The 22,686-nt window shown below is 38.3% G+C and overlaps 1 protein-coding gene across 3 annotated transcripts; it reads right to left on the bottom strand.

Moving 5' to 3' along the window:
* Nucleotides 1-2,606: 2,606 nt before the first annotated feature.
* On the bottom strand, nucleotides 2,607-22,571 carry pknox1.2 (pbx/knotted 1 homeobox 1.2). 3 transcript variants are annotated; one of them, XM_084400289.1, is made up of 11 exons: nucleotides 22,483-22,571; nucleotides 18,939-19,051; nucleotides 16,912-17,060; nucleotides 16,648-16,819; nucleotides 15,647-15,817; nucleotides 15,454-15,568; nucleotides 12,760-12,857; nucleotides 12,449-12,577; nucleotides 8,098-8,174; nucleotides 7,857-8,020; nucleotides 2,607-4,447 (listed from the first exon to the last, which is right to left on the bottom strand). In XM_084400289.1, exons 2-11 carry the CDS (start codon nucleotides 18,987-18,989, stop codon nucleotides 4,248-4,250), a joined length of 1,326 nt encoding a protein of 441 aa, XP_084256415.1. In that variant the 5' UTR covers nucleotides 18,990-19,051; nucleotides 22,483-22,571; the 3' UTR covers nucleotides 2,607-4,247. The 3 variants fall into 3 exon arrangements, with proteins under 3 accessions (XP_084256415.1, XP_084256414.1, XP_084256413.1); XM_084400288.1 differs by having other exon boundaries at nucleotides 15,454-15,817; XM_084400287.1 differs by lacking the exon at nucleotides 22,483-22,571 and having other exon boundaries at nucleotides 15,454-15,817; nucleotides 18,939-19,111.
* Between the last annotated feature and the right edge of the window lie 115 nt (nucleotides 22,572-22,686).

Consider the following 22,686-nt stretch of genomic DNA (forward strand, 5'->3'; position numbering starts at 1 on the left):
TTTGATTCTCTCATCTACACACAGACGCAGCAGTTCTCATTTTTAGAAAACCATACATTATTACAATAGATAGATAGATAGATAGATCTAGGCCTAAAGAAAGAAATCTAGCTTACACATTTACCCAAATTATCATACACCTGTTTAACCGAAGTTAATTTGTGTGTGTTTCTCCATCCCCATACAATGTCACTTCTCTGTGTTTTACGGCCCTGACGAGAACGTCGGTCTCCTCGGCTGTGAAGCGCTCCTGGCGTGCGTCTGGCAAATCCGCCGTTATAATAGCAATCCGCCATAGAACAAGCGCGCCTGCTCTTAAAGGGAATGTGAGATGTCGCTCTGATTGGTTTATTTCACGTTACGCCCAAACCACACCTATGATTAATGAAGCTACTTCAGACCAACCCATTTTAGATTTGCGTCGGGCGCAAGAGTCATTTATCCCGTCGGTATAATAGCAACAGCGCCCGAGACCCGCCCACAAAGTTACTTGCGTTTCACACTTGATACTTGCGTTTCAGATCGTTAAAATAGGGCCCAAGGGGTTAAACCACTGATGGACTTATAAATAGAACAGTACCAATTTTTTTTTTTAAACACCAGTGATTTTTTTAAAAATAATTTAAGTCGACAGCATCTCAAAAGAAACATCATTAATCAGACAATATATTCAATACATTACAGACCTACCATGATTTGTTCTTCTTCTAGAAATTTCTGTCACACAGAAATATAAAATGAAAATGAAACATGAGTGAAATGTGTAAATCAACTGAATTGCTTAGAGGTTTGTGGTGGAAAACTCACCATGTTCACATTTAATCACCCTCTTCTTCTTTATTTTGACCTTGGAAGTACTTTTCTGACTTTTTTATATTTTCAAAAAGCAAGAATTAATATTTATTTATCATGTTAATTAATATCATCTTTTTGCACACTTGTATGATCTTGCACACATGTTTAAACTGTGGAAAAATAAGTGAATAATAACTGTAAATTACACAGTCATAGTTACCCAGGCCTCGGAGTCAGTGACGGAGCCTGGAGGAGTGACATTCAGTTAGAAGATGGCAGTTGAACTTTATTCTCATTGGATAATTAGCACTCGGATTTATATTCCATTAACTTTGTTTCCTGGCTGTCTTGGTTGATCATTGGTAAGTGATCCTCAGGGTCTTTTTGACCTTTGAAATGGTTTTTGGAACACTAGAGTCATCTAGAGGCGATTGTGTTGTACTGTTCTGCACCTTCTCAAGCTTTCTGCAGTTAATTGAGCCACGGACCCAATACAGACACCATTCACACACATGATTTTATCCCTAGCCATTCATTGGGTTTTAATTTCATGCTCAAGTCATTTGATATTAAAGTTTTACAGTATTATATTTACGGGTACACTGGTATTTAAGAAATGCAAATAATAGTTTTAATTTAATTTTATTTATTTTTTAACAGAAAGAAGAGGATCAGCGTCGTTGAGCACCTCATGGTGGATGAGCTTCTGCTGACTTACATATTTCCATAACTAACATCTGACATTACCATATCCAGCATGGCTTATGAAGGAGAAACATGCATATATAATATAATATATATATATATATATATATATATATATATAGACTCGAAATGATTCCCCTTCATAAGCCATGCTGGTTTGATTCTACTGACCAGAACGAAAATACAAATTTTTAAATAATAGTTTAAACAGTTTATTTGTAAAATGCTATTTATTGTACTTTTTTGTTTGTTTATTTGGGTCCAAATATATTTATCATTTATTTATCCATGCATGTCAAAACGTTTTAGTGCATATATTTTTGTATGCAAGGCCAAATGTACACGCTTAACATGTGATGCATTTACCATTCTCATTAAAATTATTAATGTTATTAAGATATTTACTGTATTAAAATTACGTTCTTAAGGGGCCGTTTACACGACACTCTGTCTTCAACTAAAAATGGAAAACCTTTGCGTTTTGGCCGTTCATTTACTCGTCAATGGCGTTTTGGGAGCCTGAAAATGCTAACTTTTGAAAATGGGTTTCAAAGTGTAAGTTTCGACATGTCATTTGACATTGAAGTTTAGTCTACAGAAGCATAGTGTTTCTTTACAAAGTGACATCGCCAACTACTGGCCTGGCATGAATAATACAGCGTTTTTCAGTCATTTTCATACGGATCCGCATGAACTGGGGTCATTTTGACAACATTGTCGTCTGTACGCAAAAAAACGTAAAACTTTTCAGTTTTTAGTACATTGTTGTTGTGTAAACATTCCCCAAGTCTCTATTGTGCTCTTTCAAATCTCTACATTCTTCCCTTCCACAATTTAAAATGTACAAAAAGTGTTGCAAAATGAGTAAATGCTAAACCAGAGTAACAAATCCGATTAGAAATGGACCAAAAATAATAACAATAAATAAACAACTTTCTGTGAACTACATTACAATTTCACCCCAAGCCAAATGATTTATTTGTTTACGCTGCAGACTCAGTGAAGGTTACACTAAAAATACTCTCTCGGCCCCTGACATGAATGCGGCTCATGACCTCTGATGTCATACTACAGGATGCACAAACAAATCAACTCACACGCAACAGTGTCCTTCAGGTACAGTGTTCTTTATTACAAAAATGAAGAGTCTGAAAGGCAAATCTGTGTGTGTGTGTGAGAGAGAGAGAAAAGAGAAAAAGTCCAGCGTTTAAACCTCCTCATGCTAAGCTAACGAAGTTGACTTTCTGCTTCTGGGTTAGTCATCTGACTGATGGCATCACAAGACCAATGCTGGAAATGAAAAGCCGCTCAGTACTGACAGCCTAAAGCACATACTGAATACGCGAAATAACTATAAAACAGGATATATGAGCTCAATTAAGTGACAGCTGTAAAAAGAAGAACCTGGGACAAACATGTCCATAATCCAAATTTTATATCAGCTTCTATTGTATTGAAATATACCATCAAGGTTTTACTAAAAGCTCAACTGTACCAATCTCATGGAGTTTACACTGATAGATTTGTTTTCTATTTGTGAGCATACGGTATGTTTCTAAAAAATAATATTGTATGTTTCTTTACAATAATAAATGAAAACACATGCAATCAATCCTTAAATATTGAAAACATTTGTTTTATCCACTTTGTTACGGTGAAAAACATGTTTTCCTGTGAAAGCTCTAGGAACTGTCCATGTTAACGTGGAATAAAAAAAAGAAATCAGTCATAAATGTTCGAGCCGAAGGGGTTTAACATCAAGGATGCGTCCCTTTGCTGAAAAATATACATAAATACAAAGTCTTGTTGACGTCCTTCTCAGTTCAACTTCGGTTAATATAATCATTAAAAAGAAATAACATTTCCTTCTCATACAACAATTACAGGCATTGAATGTCGCAAACAATAATCACGACCTTGCAAAATATCATTTTTGGACACGGTGTCCATGTCGATTGCACAGGAAGTGACATCAGAGACCGTCTCACATTGCGGCATTAGAAATGTAAAAATGTAAGGCTTCAGAGTTCATGCCTTCAGCGTACAGTATAATCCATTCTTTGTACTTTGTACTAAGTAGTTCCCACAAACCTCCTGCACGTTAAAAGTGTTTTTTTTTTGTCTTTTTCATACATAAATACTCCTTACAAAACATAGCAAACCAGAGCAAAACGAACAAATGGAAAAAAACAAACAAATTGGCACCGATCAATTGTGACAGTGTACTATAAAAATAGTTCCTTCTTTTTCCTGGTGCCTGATTAAAGCAAACACAGGCATGCAAGAGACGAAATCTCATTGTCACAGTATCTGAGACCATGAGGATAAGTAAAACCGAATCATCCAGCATCACTATTTTTTTATTTCCTTCTTTTTAGCTTTCAAAATGTGCTTTAGACACTTTCTTTAAATTTACAGTATCATACAAAAAGTGCACTCGGCTTACTGTGTCGAAAATGATTTGTGTGTTCCGCCGTGAGAGACTTGTGCTTTTGTCTTGGCTTTTTACCTGCGTGTGTGTGTGTGTGTGTGTGGGTTGTTTCGGTGTGTGTGGCTTTAAGCCCTTTTCTCTGTACTCCAAACAAGCTGTTTGACAGCTTGAGGATGTGCGCTGTGACCTTCAACACGCCAGCCGAGGTGTTTGTGTGAATGTCTCTTAGTGCTCTAATGCTCCTTAAACATCTCTCTCTATATACTATATACGTTACTTTGAGAGTGTGTGCGTGTGTGTGTGTGTTTCAGTCCTACTACAGCGAGTCGCTGGTCTCCAGGCCCAGCCTGGTCATGTCAGAGTGAGAAGGATCATTGTCTTCGTCCTCTTCGTCGTCTTCATCATCATCATCCTCGCTGTGACCTCCCATCATGACCTGCTGCATGGCCAGCGTAGCTCCATCTGATGACAGCGTCTGTAGTCCGTCCTCACCCACACCGACTGTAACTGTGGTACCTGAGAATGACATATCATTCATATATATACTGTATATTCACATATAAACAAACTTCATTAGTTCTAGCGGAATCCGAAACGTGCTGCGTAACACGAGAATGAACCTCATTGGTTCTTGCTGAAGCTCAAACGAGCTGCGTAACACGAGAATGAACCTCATTGGTTCTTGCTTTAGCTCAAACGTGCTGCGTAACACGAGAATGAACCTCATTGGTTCTTTGCTTTAGCTCAAACGTGCTGCGTAACACGAGAATGAACCTCATTGGTTCTTGCTGAAGCTCAAACGTGCTGCGTAACACGAGAATGAACCTCATTGGTTCTTTGCTTTAGCTCAAACGTGCTGCGTAACACGAGAATGAACCTCATTGGTTCTTGCTGAAGCTCAAACGTGCTGCGTAACACGAGAATGAACCTCATTGGTTCTTGCTGAAGCTCAAACGAGCTGCGTAACACGAGAATGAACCTCATTGGTTCTTTGCTTTAGCTCAAACGTGCTGCGTAACACGAGAATGAACCTCATTGGTTCTTGCTGAAGCTCAAACGTGCTGCGTAACACGAGAATGAACCTCATTGGTTCTTTGCTTTAGCTCAAACGTGCTGCGTAACACGAGAATGAACCTCATTGGTTCTTGCTGAAGCTCAAACGAGCTGCGTAACACGAGAATGAACCTCATTGGTTCTTGCTGAAGCTCAAACGTGCTGCGTAACACGAGAATGAACCTCATTGGTTCTTGCTGAAGCTCAAACGTGCTGCGTAACACGAGAATGAACCTCATTGGTTCTTTGCTTTAGCTCAAACGTGCTGCGTAACACGAGAATGAACCTCATTGGTTCTTGCTGAAGCTCAAACGAGCTGCGTAACACGAGAATGAACCTCATTGGTTCTTTGCTTTAGCTCAAACGTGCTGCGTAACACGAGAATGAACCTCATTGGTTCTTGCTGAAGCTCAAACGTGCTGCGTAACACGAGAATGAACCTCATTGGTTCTTGCTGAAGCTCAAACGTGCTGCGTAACACGAGAATGAACCTCATTGGTTCTTTGCTTTAGCTCAAACGTGCTGCGTAACACGAGAATGAACCTCATTGGTTCTTGCTGAAGCTCAAACGTGCTGCGTAACACGAGAATGAACCTCATTGGTTCTTGCTGAAGCTCAAACGTGCTGCGTAACACGAGAATGAACCTCATTGGTTCTTGCTGAAGCTCAAACGTGCTGCGTAACACGAGAATGAACCTCATTGGTTCTTGCTGAAGCTCAAACGTGCTGCGTAACACGAGAATGAACCTCATTGGTTCTTGCTGAAGCTCAAACGTGCTGCGTAACACGAGAATGAACCTCATTGGTTCTTGCTGAAGCTCAAACGTGCTGCGTAACACGAGAATGAACCTTATTGGTTCTTTGCTTTAGCTCAAACGTGCTGCATAACACGAGAATGAACCTCATTGGTTCTTGCTGAAGCTCAAACGTGCTGCGTAACACGAGAATGAACCTCATTGGTTCTTTGCTTTAGCTCAAACGTGCTGCATAACACGAGAATGAACCTCATTGGTTCTTGCTGAAGCTCAAACGTGCTGCGTAACACGAGAATGAACCTCATTGGTTCTTGCTGAAGCTCAAACGAGCTGCGTAACACGAGAATGAACCTCATTGGTTCTTGCTGAAGCTCAAACGTGCTGCGTAACACGAGAATGAACCTCATTGGTTCTTGCTGAAGCTCAAACGTGCTGTGTAACACGAGAATGAACCTCATTGGTTCTTGCTGAAGCTCAAACGTGCTGCGTAACACGAGAATGAACCTCATTGGTTCTTGCTGAAGCTCAAACGTGCTGCGTAACACGAGAATGAACCTCATTGGTTCTTGCTGAAGCTCAAACGTGCTGCATAACACGAGAATGAACCTCATTGGTTCTTGCTGAAGCTCAAACGTGCTGCGTAACACGAGAATGAACCTTATTGGTTCTTTGCTTTAGCTCAAACGTGCTGCATAACACGAGAATGAACCTCATTGGTTCTTGCTGAAGCTCAAACGTGCTGCGTAACACGAGAATGAACCTCATTGGTTCTTGCTGAAGCTCAAACGAGCTGCGTAACACGAGAATGAACCTCATTGGTTCTTGCTGAAGCTCAAACGTGCTGCGTAACACGAGAATGAACCTCATTGGTTCTTGCTGAAGCTCAAACGTGCTGTGTAACACGAGAATGAACCTCATTGGTTCTTGCTGAAGCTCAAACGTGCTGCGTAACACGAGAATGAACCTCATTGGTTCTTGCTGAAGCTCAAACGTGCTGCATAACACGAGAATGAACCTCATTGGTTCTTGCTGAAGCTCAAACGTGCTGCGTAACACGAGAATGAACCTCATTGGTTCTTGCTGAAGCTCAAACGTGCTGCGTAACACGAGAATGAACCTCATTGGTTCTTGCTGAAGCTCAAACGTGCTGTGTAACACGAGAATGAACCTCATTGGTTCTTGCTGAAGCTCAAACGTGCTGCGTAACACGAGAATGAACCTCATTGGTTCTTGCTGAAGCTCAAACGTGCTGCGTAACACGAGAATGAACCTCATTGGTTCTTGCTGAAGCTCAAACGTGCTGCGTAACACGAGAATGAACCTCATTGGTTCTTGCTGAAGCTCAAACGTGCTGCGTAACACGAGAATGAACCTCATTGGTTCTTGCTGAAGATCAAACGTGCTGCGTAACACAAGAATGAACCTCATTGGTTCTTTGCTTTAGCTCAAACGTGCTGCGTAACACGAGAATGAACCTCATTGGTTCTTGCGAAAGCTCAAACGTGCTGCGTAACACGAGAATGAACCTCATTGGTTCTTGCGAAAGCTCAAACGTGCTGCGTAACACGAGAATGAACCTCATTGGTTCTTGCTGAAGCTCAAACGAGCTGCGTAACACGAGAATGAACCTCATTGGTTCTCACACATAAAGCGAACATGCTTGATCTTCCATTTACCACAACTGATGTGTGCATAGATGACTGTTTATATGTGAATAAAAGCCTAGATTCAATCTGTTCATCATATAAAGTGATTGAGTCTCTTCAGAAAATTCGGACTAAACTGCTCGATTCATATGGATTAGTTTTACAATCTCTTTATGAACTTTTTAAAGCGTCAAAGTGGTAGTTGCGTAGACTGTCAATGGAGAGACAGAAATCTCTCAGATTCCATTAATATATCTTTATTTGTGTTCTGAAGATGAACGAAAGTCTTGGGTTTGGAACATGAGGGTGAGTAAATGATGACAGCATTTCTATTTTTTTGTGAATTAACCCTTTAACGGTGTGAGTTGTGCAAAGGAAATCACCCCTCTTACAACTTAAAATGTACCCCTGCGCCCTCAAACTAACTAATACTCTGTGCAGTTTTAATGTATGATGTCTAAAGCGCCGTACCGTCTTCCATGGTGACCTGTTGCTGGGTAACAGAGGAGGCGAGGGAGTTGGGCCAGAAGCGTTGTAGGGGTCGTGTCTGGGGCGTCTTCTTTTTGCTCTTGGGTGTGTCTGAGGAGCTGGCGTCCAGCATAGGCTGAAGGATCCGTCGTCGAGCGTTAATAAACCTGGAGACATTAAGCCAATAAGAGGAGATCCAGATGACTACCCTGACCCAACATATGTATACAGTGTGATAACTCACCAGTTGTTAACCTGCAGCAGTGTGAGGTTGGTCTGCAGGGCAATCTGTTTCTTCTCATCTTCTGTAGGATACGGGTGCTGGGAGGGACAGAAATAAAATGGTCTTGCACCTTCTCTCTATTGTATAGTGTCTGTATTTTTACACTCTTTAAATGTTAACTTTCTCTTTCTCCACTTCATCTGAACAATGTCTCTCTGTGGGCCGCCCATCTAAACAGAAGCCTGACAGAAAAGCTGCCCGCTAGGCTCTTCAGTGATCAGTGCAGCGTCTCCAGAAGCTCAGTCATATGAGCAGCTGACATTTATGAGAGTGTGAATGTACGTGTGTGTTTGCTTCACGAGCCAGTCATCCACACCTACCGGCTCACTTAATTCATCTATACATTTAAAAAAAGCTCACTGCAGTTCTTACGAACAAAATCAACTTCAAGCAGTCAGAATGTTTTTTCTCAGCTTGAGCAGCTCTGTGGTCTGATAATGTGAAGTTTTCATTATATATAAGCAGATTCAGTGAACAGCACAACTCAAATTTGTTTTCAGCTATATTAACAAATTAAATAAAAAGATTATGAAATTAAAATAATTAAATTGTTCATAAAAAAAAGTTTTTACATAAAAAAAAAATCGTACATATTTTGCAGCATAGGTCATTTTTATAGTTTTTAGTGCTGCACGAGTCTGGTTAAATTGAGAATCAAGATTTTCTTGTTTAGAATATAGATTCTCTCACAATTCTGAATAGACAACCAAGCAAAAAAAATGATTCAATTAATTTGAATTAATTATTTTAAATGGTTTGAATGAAGGATTCAGTGACTCGCTCATAAAGACTTCACTTGTTTCATTACTAGATGAATCTGCGTTTTTGAGCGAATCTCTTGAAAGAATTATTCTATGTAAAATATATTCTTAACAGTCACTTGTCGCCACCTACTGGTGTAACAATGTAATTGATTTGAATTAATCTTTATTAAATGGGTGGTTGAATATGATTTCAATTTTCAAACTCTAGTTAGTGTGTAATGTTGCTGTTTGAGCATAAACAACATCTGCAAAGTTACAACGATCAAAGTTCAAAGCAAAGCGAGGTATTTGCTTTTAAAGAAATTGCTTTTTAAGGCGAGACACTACAGGTGAATAGGGTAAAATTTTTAACTAGCAGATATCACCATGAAACTTTCCCAGTTGATTACCTACATTAAGATGAGAAAAAAAATTATTACAAGTTTTCTGTAATTTAATGTTTAAATATGCAAATCAGGCAAGATTTTAATCAAATATGCACTAATTTGCATATATTTTAAAAAACGATATCTGAGTATTGGATAAAGCCAGATTAAAAATTATTTTTTCATTGTGTTCACATATTAGATGGGAAAAAAATTACAGAGGGATTTATGGATATCTACTTTTGTTATCCTGTAAATCAGAAAATACTGTCAATAGCCTCAAAAAAATGATTTTCGCCATGTTTTTTGGAATAAAATGTTATATAAATCAGGCTAGGAATAATGTATTTACAAATCCCTCTGTAAATGTCTTCATAATATAACTAGGTACAAGTCTGGAAAGTTTGGTGTATATAGGTGCTACTGAAGTGGAGATTTCGTTTTTGGAGTATGAGAGAAAAGTCATTTTGAGAAAACGGGCTTTAAAGATTTTTCATCAGCCAATGAGATTGCGCATTCAGCCCTTTTACTTTCACGATTGGTTGCTGATAAAAAGGAAATGACCATATTTGGATCCGACAGGATTGTACACAAGAGAGAGAGCTTCCTAACGGTGCTTCTGATGACAGGGTGCAGACAGCGATCGCGGAGCAGCATGTTGATTAAGAACGCGAACTTTTGTTGAATTTATGAGAAATCTACAGATGCAAACAGACAAAGTGTAATAAAATAAAGACCTAAATGTGTATTTTGGACATTTTTTTACAACACAAGTCTGAAAGAAGACATGTTATTGAAGACAAATATCCCCAAATCTCAAACTTGACCAGTAAAAAAAAAAACGTGGTTTTTGCCTGCCGTGTCTCGCCTTAAGGACTACAACAAACGGCTGGTAGGGACTACACGACATTCCTCCCGGGTTAGTGACATCATGAACCCTAAAATTTACATAAACCCATCCCCGGAACATGATTTATAGATTATCAAGACTCAAGCTACATAAAATTCATCAACTAACCATTCGGAAATGTTGTGTTGCATTCTACATGAAGTCACTTCTTCTTGAGTCTCTCCATCTTTGTCTGACTCTGGTTTGAACATAAAAGGCTAAAAGTTTTTGACATTTTCAGTGCATGTCTGTGTGAGGTAAAAGGACACAAGCTGTTGTAGCTCCGCCCCCTGTACTGGGAGCAGCAGCTCATTTGCATTTAAAGAGACATACACAAAAATGGTGTGTTTTTGCTCACCCTCAAAAAGGGACAACTTTAACATGCTACATAAAAATATCTGTGGGGTATTTTGAGCTAAAACTTCACATACACACTCTGGGGACATCAAAAACATATTTTACATCTTGTGAAAAGTTACAAAGTAAAGATCCGCACACCGGAGAGCTCCCATTCACAAGTTTATTTTAAGTGTAACGTTTTGGGCCTTTACGGCCCTTCCTCAGACACGAAGGCCCGAAACGTTACACTTAAAATAAACTTGTGAATGGGAGCTCTCCGGTGTGCGGATCTTTACTTTGTAACTTTGAATTCTATATGATCTATATTAGGGCTGACTTCTAATAGTCGAGGATTCGACGATTCGATTCGGAGAGGTCTGATCGACTATGAACCTCATAGTCGAATACATGGGCGTCAGTTTGGTTTGAAATGTGCTGGGGACAGAGACGCATTCGCATTTTCAGAAGGGCTGGGTACCATTTTTATTTTATTTTTTCGCTTTTGCGCAGGTCATGTTTTGAAAGACGATGTCCTGTAGCTTACTAATGTAAATAAATAAAAATGTATTCAAAAATCTGCTTCACATTTTCAGCAGGGCTGCGGAGCGGCTGTGAGTTGACTCCACACGGTTCTCATGTGCGTTAAAAATCTTTACGTGGTTTAATGTACCTAAACAATGATTACCAAATTCCCCTCTCATGTTGCTCCTCATAACCACTTAAAATGGTAAAAAAAATCGAACCCAGAGTCCAATTATTATGGACGTTATCTGATATTAAGCGTTTCTGCTTCACATTTTCAGCAGGGCTGCGGAGCGGCTGTGAGTTGACTCCACACGGTTCTCATGTGCGTTAAAAAGCTGACTCCACACGGTTCTCATGTGCGTTAAAAAGCTTTACGTTGTTTAATGTACCTAAACAACGATTACCAAATTTCCCTCTCATATTGCTCCTCATAACCACTGAAAATGGTCAAAAAATCGAACCCAGAATCCAATTATTATGGACGTTATATTAAGCGTTTCTGCTTCACATTTTCAGCAGGGCAGCGGAGCGGCTGTGAGTTGACTCCACGCGGTTCTCATGGGCGTGAAAAAGCTTTACGTGGTTTAATGTACCTAAACAACCATCACCAAATTTCTCTCTCATATTGCTCCTCATGTTTATGAAATGTTATGATATATGTGTGATATATATGTGTTTTTTAGCTCTTTTGTTTGAAATGGAAAAAATCTAGCTGCTATCTAAAAAAAGAAAAGAAAAAAAAAGGTTCGACTATCAGTCGACTACGGCAAAATCTAACGAATCAGATTCGACTATGAAAATCCTTAGTCGAAAACAGCCCTAATCTATATGATGATTTTATTACTCCTTATACATCTTGTGAAAAGGGCATTATACCACCTCTTTAAAGTGTCAAGTTACTTTCAAAAGGTGATTTACTCTATTTTGATTGGTGTCATAGGCATCAGTGTTTATATCTGAACTATAAACTGCTATCCCAGCACCATAATACAGAAATAATTATACTCTGTGGTTAAAAAGACTGTTTGTGAAGCGGATCTGGATCAGTGGCACTACCAAGGCATATTTGAATGTTCCACTGTGAGCATACTTGTAAAAGGTTTAATAGACATAGACGAACCGCTGTCATTTAGGAATATGTTTGCCTGGGTGTTTTAATCGAGATCGCGGCCTTTTAACGATTAATCATTCAGCTCTAATAGTGTTTAATATACACTAGCGTTCAAAGGTTTAGGGTCAGGCACTTGATTTTACTGCTTGATAAGATTGTGAATAATTGTCTTGATACTGCAGGGTTTTAAAAAAATAAGAGGATTTGATGACTGTGTGAATAGTGAAAAATCATCTGTGACCGATCACTCTTTCTGTGAATAGGCTATTAGACTGGCCCAACACTATAAAACTGTGAAGGACAGAAGAATCTGACTTACACCGATGTGCTGGAAGAGCCAAGAACGCATGACGTTGGTGGCGTGTTTGGGCAGGATGCCTCTCTTGGCCTTAGACGAGCTGTCCTCTTGACTGAAAAAGCTCAGATCCTGGTTCAGCTGCAACTGAAGCTGTGGGCAAATGAACTCCGCTGTCAAGAGTGTGTGCATGTGTGCTAATGCCATCCATAATGTAATAGATTATGAAGCTGTGCTGTTAAATAGTTGGATCAGCACATCTTGAGCCAATCAAAGAAACTCTTAATACTGGAATAAACTGCATGACATGAGTGTGTTTGGTGACGATCTCTCACCTGTGAGTTCTGGATGCGTATTGTTCCAGGTGACAGAGTCTGTGTGACCACCTGTCCCTGTGGAGTAACAACTGTAACAGGCTGATATACTGTACCACCTGGAGAGAACAAACACACGCACACAGAGTCAATATACCACGAAAGAAAACAGAAAAAAAAATGGAATAAAACATTTAAGCAATTAAATTATCTACAAAGATACAAAGTGTTTAATATACATTAGCATTGAAAGGTTTAGGCTCAGTCAGAATAGTTGGTTACACTTTATTTTAAGGTTTCCGTGTTACAGTGTAATTATACATTTAAGTACTGAGTAATAATAATTAACTACATGTACTTATTATAGGGTTAGATTAGGGCATGGTTTAGGGTTAGTTGCATGTAATTACGCATAATTTATAGTAATTACTATAGTAACTACACTGTGCATAGTGCACTGTAAAATTAAGTTCCCAAATAGTTTTTTTTCTGAAATAAATCGATTCTTTTATTCAGCAAGGACATATTAAATTGATCAAAAGCGGTAGTAAAAATCAATTTATTACAAACCAATTATTCATCAAATAATCCTGAAAAAAGGGTACCACGATTTCCACAAAAATATTTAGCAGCACAACTGTTTTCAACATTGACAATAATAAGAAATGTCTCTTGAGCAACAAATCAGCATATCAGAATGATTTCTGAAGGATCATGTGACACTGAAGACTGGAGTAATAGATTGCAACAGTCTGGTTCCGGTAGTAAAAAAAACCATTCATTTTCTCCATAGGGAAATTTATTTTTAACAATAACTTATAAACCTTTAAAGACAGGCCTACTGTGAGCTACAAGGGCATTAATTAGAGATGCACCGATTACAATTTTCTGGGCCGATTCCGATTTCCGATTTTTCATTAAGTTTGACCTGCCGATACCGATTTTAGCCGATTCCGATTTCATTTTTTCTAACCACTTTACAGCACACACAAATATTTATTTTATATCTTTTCTGTAATAGAACATTTTACAATTTGCATAGTACATATTTTTTTGAACAGATAAACGCTATAAAATAGAACTATATATAAATTACTCCAGGTGTGGGTAATTCACACACAAGTGCAGTGTTATGGAAGAACCATTTCCTTTTCACATTCAATATCCAATAATTTTTTTATATATGTATTTAGCAAACTAAACGTCTGTATGAAAACAGGGAATGGCAATAACATAATATATAAATAAAAAATAAAATAAAATAAATATAGCCTTGCAGTATAAAGATATTTCTCAAAGCACACACACACACAGGCCTATTGCAATTTTCTATAAATATTAGTCTTCTTTTCTGACATGGCCTACTCCAGCTCTTGTTAAAACACGCAAATTCTGTGCATTTTGGGCACTTTTTTTGTGAAACCCTATTTAGGCTATTTTGTCTATCAAAAGTGTGCTTTCCCTTTAATTGAGCGTGAGCAGTGCAGCAAATAGACTCGGCGCCGAAACACGCGCTTCACTGCTCGCGACGCTCCTACTTGACGCTCACGCGCTGCTCCTGCTCCGTTGTGAATGCACTCATTGATTAACATGCACGGCGAAAAAAAAATACGCGCTTGCGGTCTGAACGGACGTAATTCACGAGGTTTCCTACATGTGTGTTCCGTGTGCACGTGTGATGCTGATGTTGCGCGATGTTAATCATGCATTTGATTAAGTGCATTTGACCGGCATAAAATCGGCATTTGTCAGACTGACCGGCCGGTCGCCGGTCACGGCCGATCACGTGAAAATCGGCCAATTCCGGTCACCAGCCGATCAATCGGTGCATCTCTAGTATTAATCGATGGCATTTGCTTCCGTTGAAGCCGTCAGCCAGTATTATTTCAACTTAGCTTTAAAATAATCGTGTTTAACAGTGAAATTTGTGGTGAAAAGCTACATAACCCATATGCTGTACAGAAAATTCCACTAATCAGAGTTGAAACAAGCAAAAAGCTCTTTAGCTATCATGAAGCACTACGAATGACGAATGCCTCTCAAATACTGAAGTACTTGTAAATATTACAATATTTTATTTGTTGTATAATAATGTAATGTAATAGTTTATTACAATAAACTAAATAAAACATTTTATATATATATATATATAATCAACATTTTTAAATGCGTAGTTTTATATATCTCCATTCTTTTTTAATTTGATTATGCTGTTTGCAATGCTTTATGGGATTGTAGTTCTTTCCCTCACTAAAGCCTTTAAGTACACTGTCTTGTACCTTTGTATTTTTGTCTGATTTTCAAAAACTTTTTGTTTCAAAGTTTTTAATGTAATGATTCACCTCGTAGCTGATTGGCTTTGTTAATGGCTTATAATACTTTAATGAAAAAAAAAAAATGAAAAAAAAAAAAACCTATGGGAGAAATGAATGGAAAAAATACTTCCAGACCAGCGCCGCTATGGCTGCTAAAAATTCAGTTTTGCAATCACACTATATTACTTCCTCTACCCCAACACAAGAGAGTGGCAATTTATTCATTACATTTAAGCTATTAGTTGCACTGTATTCATCATTGAAGTGACCATAAACGCTGTTTGCAACCTGTTTTACTTTCATAATGTAATGGGATATTCAGTGCGTAAAAATTTTGACATGGAAAATGTGAGACCTAGGAAGAATTCAGAAACACGGCAGAGTAAAACAATCAACAAACCTGTTACAACCTGTGTGGGGTTTACAGTTGTGACAGTAACGTTGCCCTGTTGTAAAGCCGACGCTGGTACCACAATACCTTGTGAACTCATGGCTCCAGTGAACGAGCTCAGCGGCTGCGAGGAGAACATGTGCACAACGGTTATTTTCTGAGCGAAGATGGAGGCAGATCTCCACAGTGTCTCTGAATGTACCTGAGTCTGTGTTGGCGAGTAGGGACTTCCTGGCTCTCCGCTGAGCAGAGTCTCACTGTTCATCTTGGTCTTGAGGCAGGCGATGTAGCGGCTGCAGAAATCTTTACACAGGTCGTTTACCTTCTCCAGCTCCAGCAGGTGAATCCGTAACACCTGGATGGCCTTCACCATCTGAGCCCGGTGAAAACGTACAGTACATTTAACAAGCGTTCAGATAATGGCTCTATTTTCATTTCTCCACCAATCATGTAGATCCCAATGGACTCTAATGAGTGTGTGAAAATGATTCACTCAGAACAAATATTAATAATAATGTTTTCATTAAGCCAGTAACTATTTTAATGTTATGGTAGAAATAAAAATGTTACACCATTTTGTCAAAAGCCTGTCCTTTTAAATGCTACAAGTGAATTTAGACTTCACATCATTATAATGTACAGAATGAAAAATGGAAATACATTTTGAGATTTAAGTGTTATTAAATTCACAATGTTTTGAAATATTAACTTAAAGTGAGTGTTAGTTGACGGCAAAAGTAATCAATATGTAGAAATAGTGGAAATAAACATGCATGCTTATATATCCAATACCGACTGCTATCGATAAATAAACAAAATTTATGAGTATAATGGTTTCCACAGAAATATTAAGCAGCACAACTGTTTTCAACTGATAATAATATGAAATGTATATTAGAATGATTTCTGAAGGACCATGTGACACTAAAGACTGGAGTAATGATGCTGAAAATTCAGATTTTATAATATATATATATATATAAATAAAAAACAGTTATATTATATTGAAATAATACTGATACACAATATTACTGATTTTACTTGTATTTGTGATAAAAAAAAAAAAGCAGCCTTGGTGAGCATCAGAGACTTCTTTCAAACCCATCTTACTGACCCCAAACTTTTGTACGGTAGTGTAAATATTTAAAAAACCTGCTTAAATAATTGATCAGAATTACAGTTTAATGCCAAGGTGCATCTTACCAGATTGTCCAAATCGGGGTCCTCGCTGAAGAACGCCTTGCCTTCTTTCTCCTGGTTTCGCACAAAGTTCTCGATATCCACATCGAAACTGGCAGAGGTCACGCACTCCGAGCTCTGAGTGGATTGCTCGCATTTCTCAAAGAGCAGTGCCAACAGGGGGAACAAGGGGTGTCTGACAGTCAACAAACACATCGCTCTTTTAAACCCAAATACATATCCAAGAGCAATTTAAAAAAACAAGGCACAAGAAAAACAGGAAGTTACCTGTAAATGGCCGTCTTGTAGACCTCCATAGGCGATTGTGGCTCAGACGGTGCTGAGCTGCTCTCCTCTTCCTCTCTCTCCTCCTCCTCCTCTTCTTCCTCCTCCAACCTCTCCTCCACTTGTCCCGCCGCCTGTTCTCCCACTTGCATCTGCATGGGACAGAGGAGGAGGGGGGGGGTTTGGATAGAGAATGAATGTGTGAGGTATGTGGAAGTTAGCAATGTCAGCTGGCATGTCTGCGGGCGGTAACGTCCGTGTGTGGGCTCAGGCTTCTCTGAGAAACACAGTCCCTCTGTCACAGAGCAGACCCCAGACAGAGCCGACGAGACCCTGAGGGTCGACATGGGGTTTCAAATCACGTAAGAAAAACTCGTTTTTAACAAAGGCGCTTCTCTCTCAAATCTCAGACTACTCTATCTTTGTCTGTCAGATTTAGAAAGGTTTCACAGATTTAACGGAATGGTTTTTCACATTAGTTTCAGGCCTTTTAGCAGAAAAAGAGAGGACATAGAAAACTACCCTGAGTGACTGTTTGACTTAACATGCAAGATATCCAGATCAGGGTTATTATAGGTAACTAAAAGCATAAACATTTCTGTTACTTGAAATAAAATAAAAGTTAACTGAAATAAAGTAAAATATAAAAGAAAATATTTTATTGAACTATTTGTAAAGGCAACATTTCTCTTGATGTACTAAAATAAGTAAAAAACATATATATATATATATATATATATATATATATATAAACTATTTAAATTACAAAAACAACTAAATCACTACAACTAAAATGAAAAATATTAATTTGGAAATATTAATAAAAACTATAATAGAATCTCAATTATACTAAAATAACACTGATCCAGATATCTTGGATAATTATAATGCAATAATCCATTCAAAAATTAAAATGATAATATATTATACCCAGTGTTTGTTTCTTTTCTCATTTGTACAGTTTTTTTTTCTTTGTACATCATAGTTGGACAGGCCCACATGATTGAGTGCATGTGATGGAGAGCAACAATAGTGTTGATTGAAAAGGGGGAGATGTTAAAAATATTTAACGACTGCTGGAAAATCTCGGGTTAGTCTCGAGTCTCTCTATCTCTCCATCCGTTACCGCAGAGGTCAGACTTCCAAGAATTCACAAGACATCAATCTCGGAGTGTGAGACGTTAGACTTGCATGTTTACAAAACGGTTATTGATTTTTTTTAATTGCAATATAAAGATGGTTATCACTTTATTTAAAGGAATAGTTCACCCAAAAATTAAAATTATCCCATAATTGACTCACCCTCAAGCCATTCTAGGTGTATATGACTTTCCTCTTTCAGCCGAATACAATAAGAGTTTTATTAAAGCTGCAGTCCGTAGCTTTTTTGGGTTAAAAAAATAAACCACCAAAATAAATTTGAGCAAGTACATAACCAGACAGTGTTCAAAACTCTCTGCTTGCCTTAGCTCGATTCAAAACGGTAAGCTTGTAATAATGTTTTTAATTCCAGTGGTACTGGTGGATTTCCGCGGGAAATTCGAGCATGTCTTTGCGTCATTACGTCACATCTGTACACATAAAGAAGGTGTCTCGGCTAGTAGGCTATGTTGAGTGTGAGGATGTTGGAGGTGGAGATTTATAGCCTTTTCTCGCAGCACTTAATATAATTAAATTGATCAATTTGATGGCGGATCCAGAAAGGTTCAAACGACACCAGCGACAACTGGAGATATCCAGTTGTAATCCCTAAAAGTAATCCATACAACTCCAGTGGGTTAATAAAGGCCTTCTGAAGTTTTAGAACATTTATTAACCCATTGGAGTCGTATGGATTACTTTTATGATGGATGGATGCGCTTTTTGGAGCTTCAAAAAATCAAGCACTTTTCAATGCCATTACAAAGCTGGTAAAAGCCAGGATATTATTTAATATAAATCTAAAAAAAAAAGGTCAATTAAACACATTCACACAAAACAAAAACATTGTTTCATTGGCTGTTTAATACTAGCTCTTTGGCAACACAAACCTGTTCAGCCTCTTGGTAATCCTCCATGGACACCGATGGGGATGTCATCATAGTTACTGTTGCCGTGGACAATGCTTGGGCATTCTATAAAGCTGATCTTCAGCACCACTAAACTGCCACAACAAAGAGAAACATTTATGTGGAAGAACTACCAAACAGCATTAAAACCTGCCACTCTTACTATATAGTGGAAAATTAGTAATATGCAACTACAGTGAGGAAAATAAGTATTTGAACACCCTGCTATTTTGCAAGTTCTCCCACTTGGAAATCATGGAGGGGTCTGAAATTGTCATCGTAGGTGCATGTCCACTGTGAGAGACATAATCTAAAAAAAAAAATCCAGAAATCACAATGTATGATTTTTTAACTATTTATTTGTATGATACAGCTGCAAATAAGTATTTGAACACCTGAGAAAATCAATGTTAATATTTGGTACAGTAGCCTTTGTTTGCAATTACAGAGGTCAAACGTTTCCTGTAGTTTTTCACCAGGTTTGCACACACTGCAGGAGGGATTTTGGCCCGCTCCTCCACACAGATCTTCTCTAGATCAGTCAGGTTTCTGGGCTGTCGCTGAGAAACACGGAGTTTGAGCTCCCTCCAAAGATTCTCTATTGGGTTTAGGTCTGGAGACTGGCTAGGCCACGCCAGAACCTTGATATGCTTCTTACAGTGCCACTCCTTGGTTATCCTGGCTGTGTGCTTCGGGTCATTGTCATGTTGGAAGACCCAGCCTCGACCCATCTTCAATGCTCTAACTGAGGGAAGGAGGTTGTTCCCCAAAATCTCGCAATACATGGCCCCGGTCATCCTCTCCTTAATACAGTGCAGTCGCCCTGTCCCATGTGCAGAAAAACACCCCCAAAGCATGATGCTACCACCCCCATGCTTCACAGTAGGGATGGTGTTCTTGGGATGGTACTCATCATTCTTCTTCCTCCAAACACGTTTAGTGGAATTATGACCAAAAAGTTCTATTTTGGTCTCATCTGACCACATGACTTTCTCCCATGACTCCTCTGGATCATCCAAATGGTCATTGGCAAACTTAAGACGGGCCTTGACATGTGCTGGTTTAAGCAGGGGAACCTTCCGTGCCATGCATGATTTCAAACCATGACGTCTTAGTGTATTACCAACAGTAACCTTGGAAACGGTGGTCCCAGCTCTTTTCAGGTCATTGACCAGCTCCTCTCGTGTAGTTCTGGGCTGATTTCTCACCTTTCTTAGGATCATTGAGACCCCACGAGGTGAGATCTTGCATGGAGCCCCAGTCCGAGGGAGATTGACAGTCATGTTTAGCTTCTTCCATTTTCTAATGATTGCTCCAACAGTGGACCTTTTTTCACCAAGCTGCTTGGCAATTTCCCCGTAGCCCTTTCCAGCCTTGTGGAGGTGTACAATTTTGTCTCTAGTGTCTTTGGACAGCTCTTTGGTCTTGGCCATGTTAGTAGTTGGATTCTTACTGATTGTATGGGGTGGACAGGTGTCTTTATGCAGCTAACGACCTCAAACAGGTGCATCTAATTTAGGATAATAAATGGAGTGGAGGTGGACATTTTAAAGGCAGACTAACAGGTCTTTGAGGGTCAGAATTCTAGCTGATAGACAGGTGTTCAAATACTTATTTGCAGCTGTATCATACAAATAAATAGTTAAAAAATCATATATTGTGATTTCTGGATTATTTTTTTTAGATTATGTCTCTCACAGTGGACATGCACCTACGATGACAATTTCAGACCCCTCCATGATTTCCAAGTGGGAGAACTTGCAAAATAGCAGGGTGTTCAAATACTTATTTTCCTCACTGTATATATATATATATATATATATATATATATATATATATATGAAGAGTTCAGATGCAAAAGCCTCTAAGTGCCATCTGAAATTTTCTTCTAGAATGATCATTTTTATCAAGCTCGTATATTTAAATTCAGTAATTTCACTTAAATGGCAATGAAAATTACCTATTTATTGTAATTTAAGTGAAATTACTGAACTTAAATATACAAGCTTGATAAAAATGATCATTCTAGAAGAAAATTTCAGATGGCACTTAGAGGCTTTTGCATCTGAACTCTTCATATATATATATATATATATATATATATATATATATATAGAGGCCAGGACAAGTAATCAATACATTATCATTATTAAAGGCCATTATAAACGGCCTACCAACATGCACACTTAGAGAAATAGTTTTATTATCAGCCTTGACTAACTGAACAATTAGTATTTTGTTCTCAAATGTTTAAATGATTATAGTAAAAAGCATTTTAAAATAATTGTCTTAATTTCAACAAATTTTGCACCTTGTGTGTGTGTGTGTATATATATATATATATATATATATATATATACACACACACACATATGACTGCTGTCAAATTGATTAATAGTGATTAATTGACATAAGTTTGTTTATATAATATGTATAGCCTAGGCCTATATATATATATATATATATATATATATATATACACACACACACACACACACACATTTATAAATACATATACACACATACATTATATATATATATGTGTGCACAAATATATATTATTATATACACAAACTTGTATGTAAGGAGCGATTAATCGATTTGACAGCACTGATTTATATATATTAGCTGCATGCGCTATGAATAAAAGTTTATGCGCTGCATATAAGTGACAAAACATAAAGTATTGTTTTATTTATAGAATAACATTCATGTGCTTCAAAACAAACGTATGCTGAATTGGATAAACATCTGCAGTGGTCTTTGCGATGGACGAATACAAATTCGAGATATAAATAGTAACATCGTTAAACGTATCTGCACTGCAATACGACTGTGATTCACTTTGAGCTGAACTGAGAATATCAGCTTTTCAAAACATCATCGATTCTCTTATAACGTTCGGGGGAGATTCATTTCTCGTAATGTGGTCTTATATATATATATCTTCGTCTTTTCTTCAGCCACAGATGACTGTATCTCATTCTCTATATTACTGTAGGCGCCATGTTTGTACTGAGCCTCTGTTCAGGTTCAAACCCATTACCTATTATGTTTATATCTAGTGTTTTACTCGAAGCGCTCTATTCATCCGTAAGAACCGCTGGCGCAATCAATATACAATTATAGTACGCAACCTACGTCATAACGAAAAACATCAGCCTTCTTGAGTTTTCGCTGACTTATAAAATTATCGTCGCTGTCTCTTTAAATATAATAAAAAGCCTGCCCATAATCGCCTATCAATCAATCTAAGGGACATCGGGCTATCCCTCCCCACCAGTACAGCCGCCATTCGCACTTCTACAAAAGATCATAAAAAAAAAGAGCTGGGCCTTGACTGTGTCTCGAGCCAGAAATTCTCCCTCGAAACCGCCGTCCAAACATCTGATTTCAGGCTCAAACCATCCTGACCGCGCGCCTCCCGCGGAAGCTCGATCTTATGTGCCGAGTGCATTTTTAGTGTGTGGCCCAGATCGCCTGATTGATAGGGAGTCGGAAAAGAAGATTTTGAGTGACAGCTTACCTTAGTGCCAATCTTCGTCACAATGACAAGCGGCTGCAGCAATCGGGACCCGCAGTTCTTCCATGTCGTCACAGCGTAACGGCACGCAGGCAACTTTGCTCATGAATATTAATGAGGTGGGAGGAGACATTAACGGTTTAGGGAAAAGTGCTCGCCCCCTGGAGACTTCTGTGGGGACAATGTAACATGCGGGCTATATTATAA

The sequence above is a fragment of the Rutilus rutilus genome, assembly GCF_951802725.1.
Source record: "Rutilus rutilus genome assembly, chromosome: 2".
Taxonomy (NCBI): Eukaryota; Metazoa; Chordata; class Actinopteri; order Cypriniformes; family Leuciscidae; genus Rutilus; species Rutilus rutilus.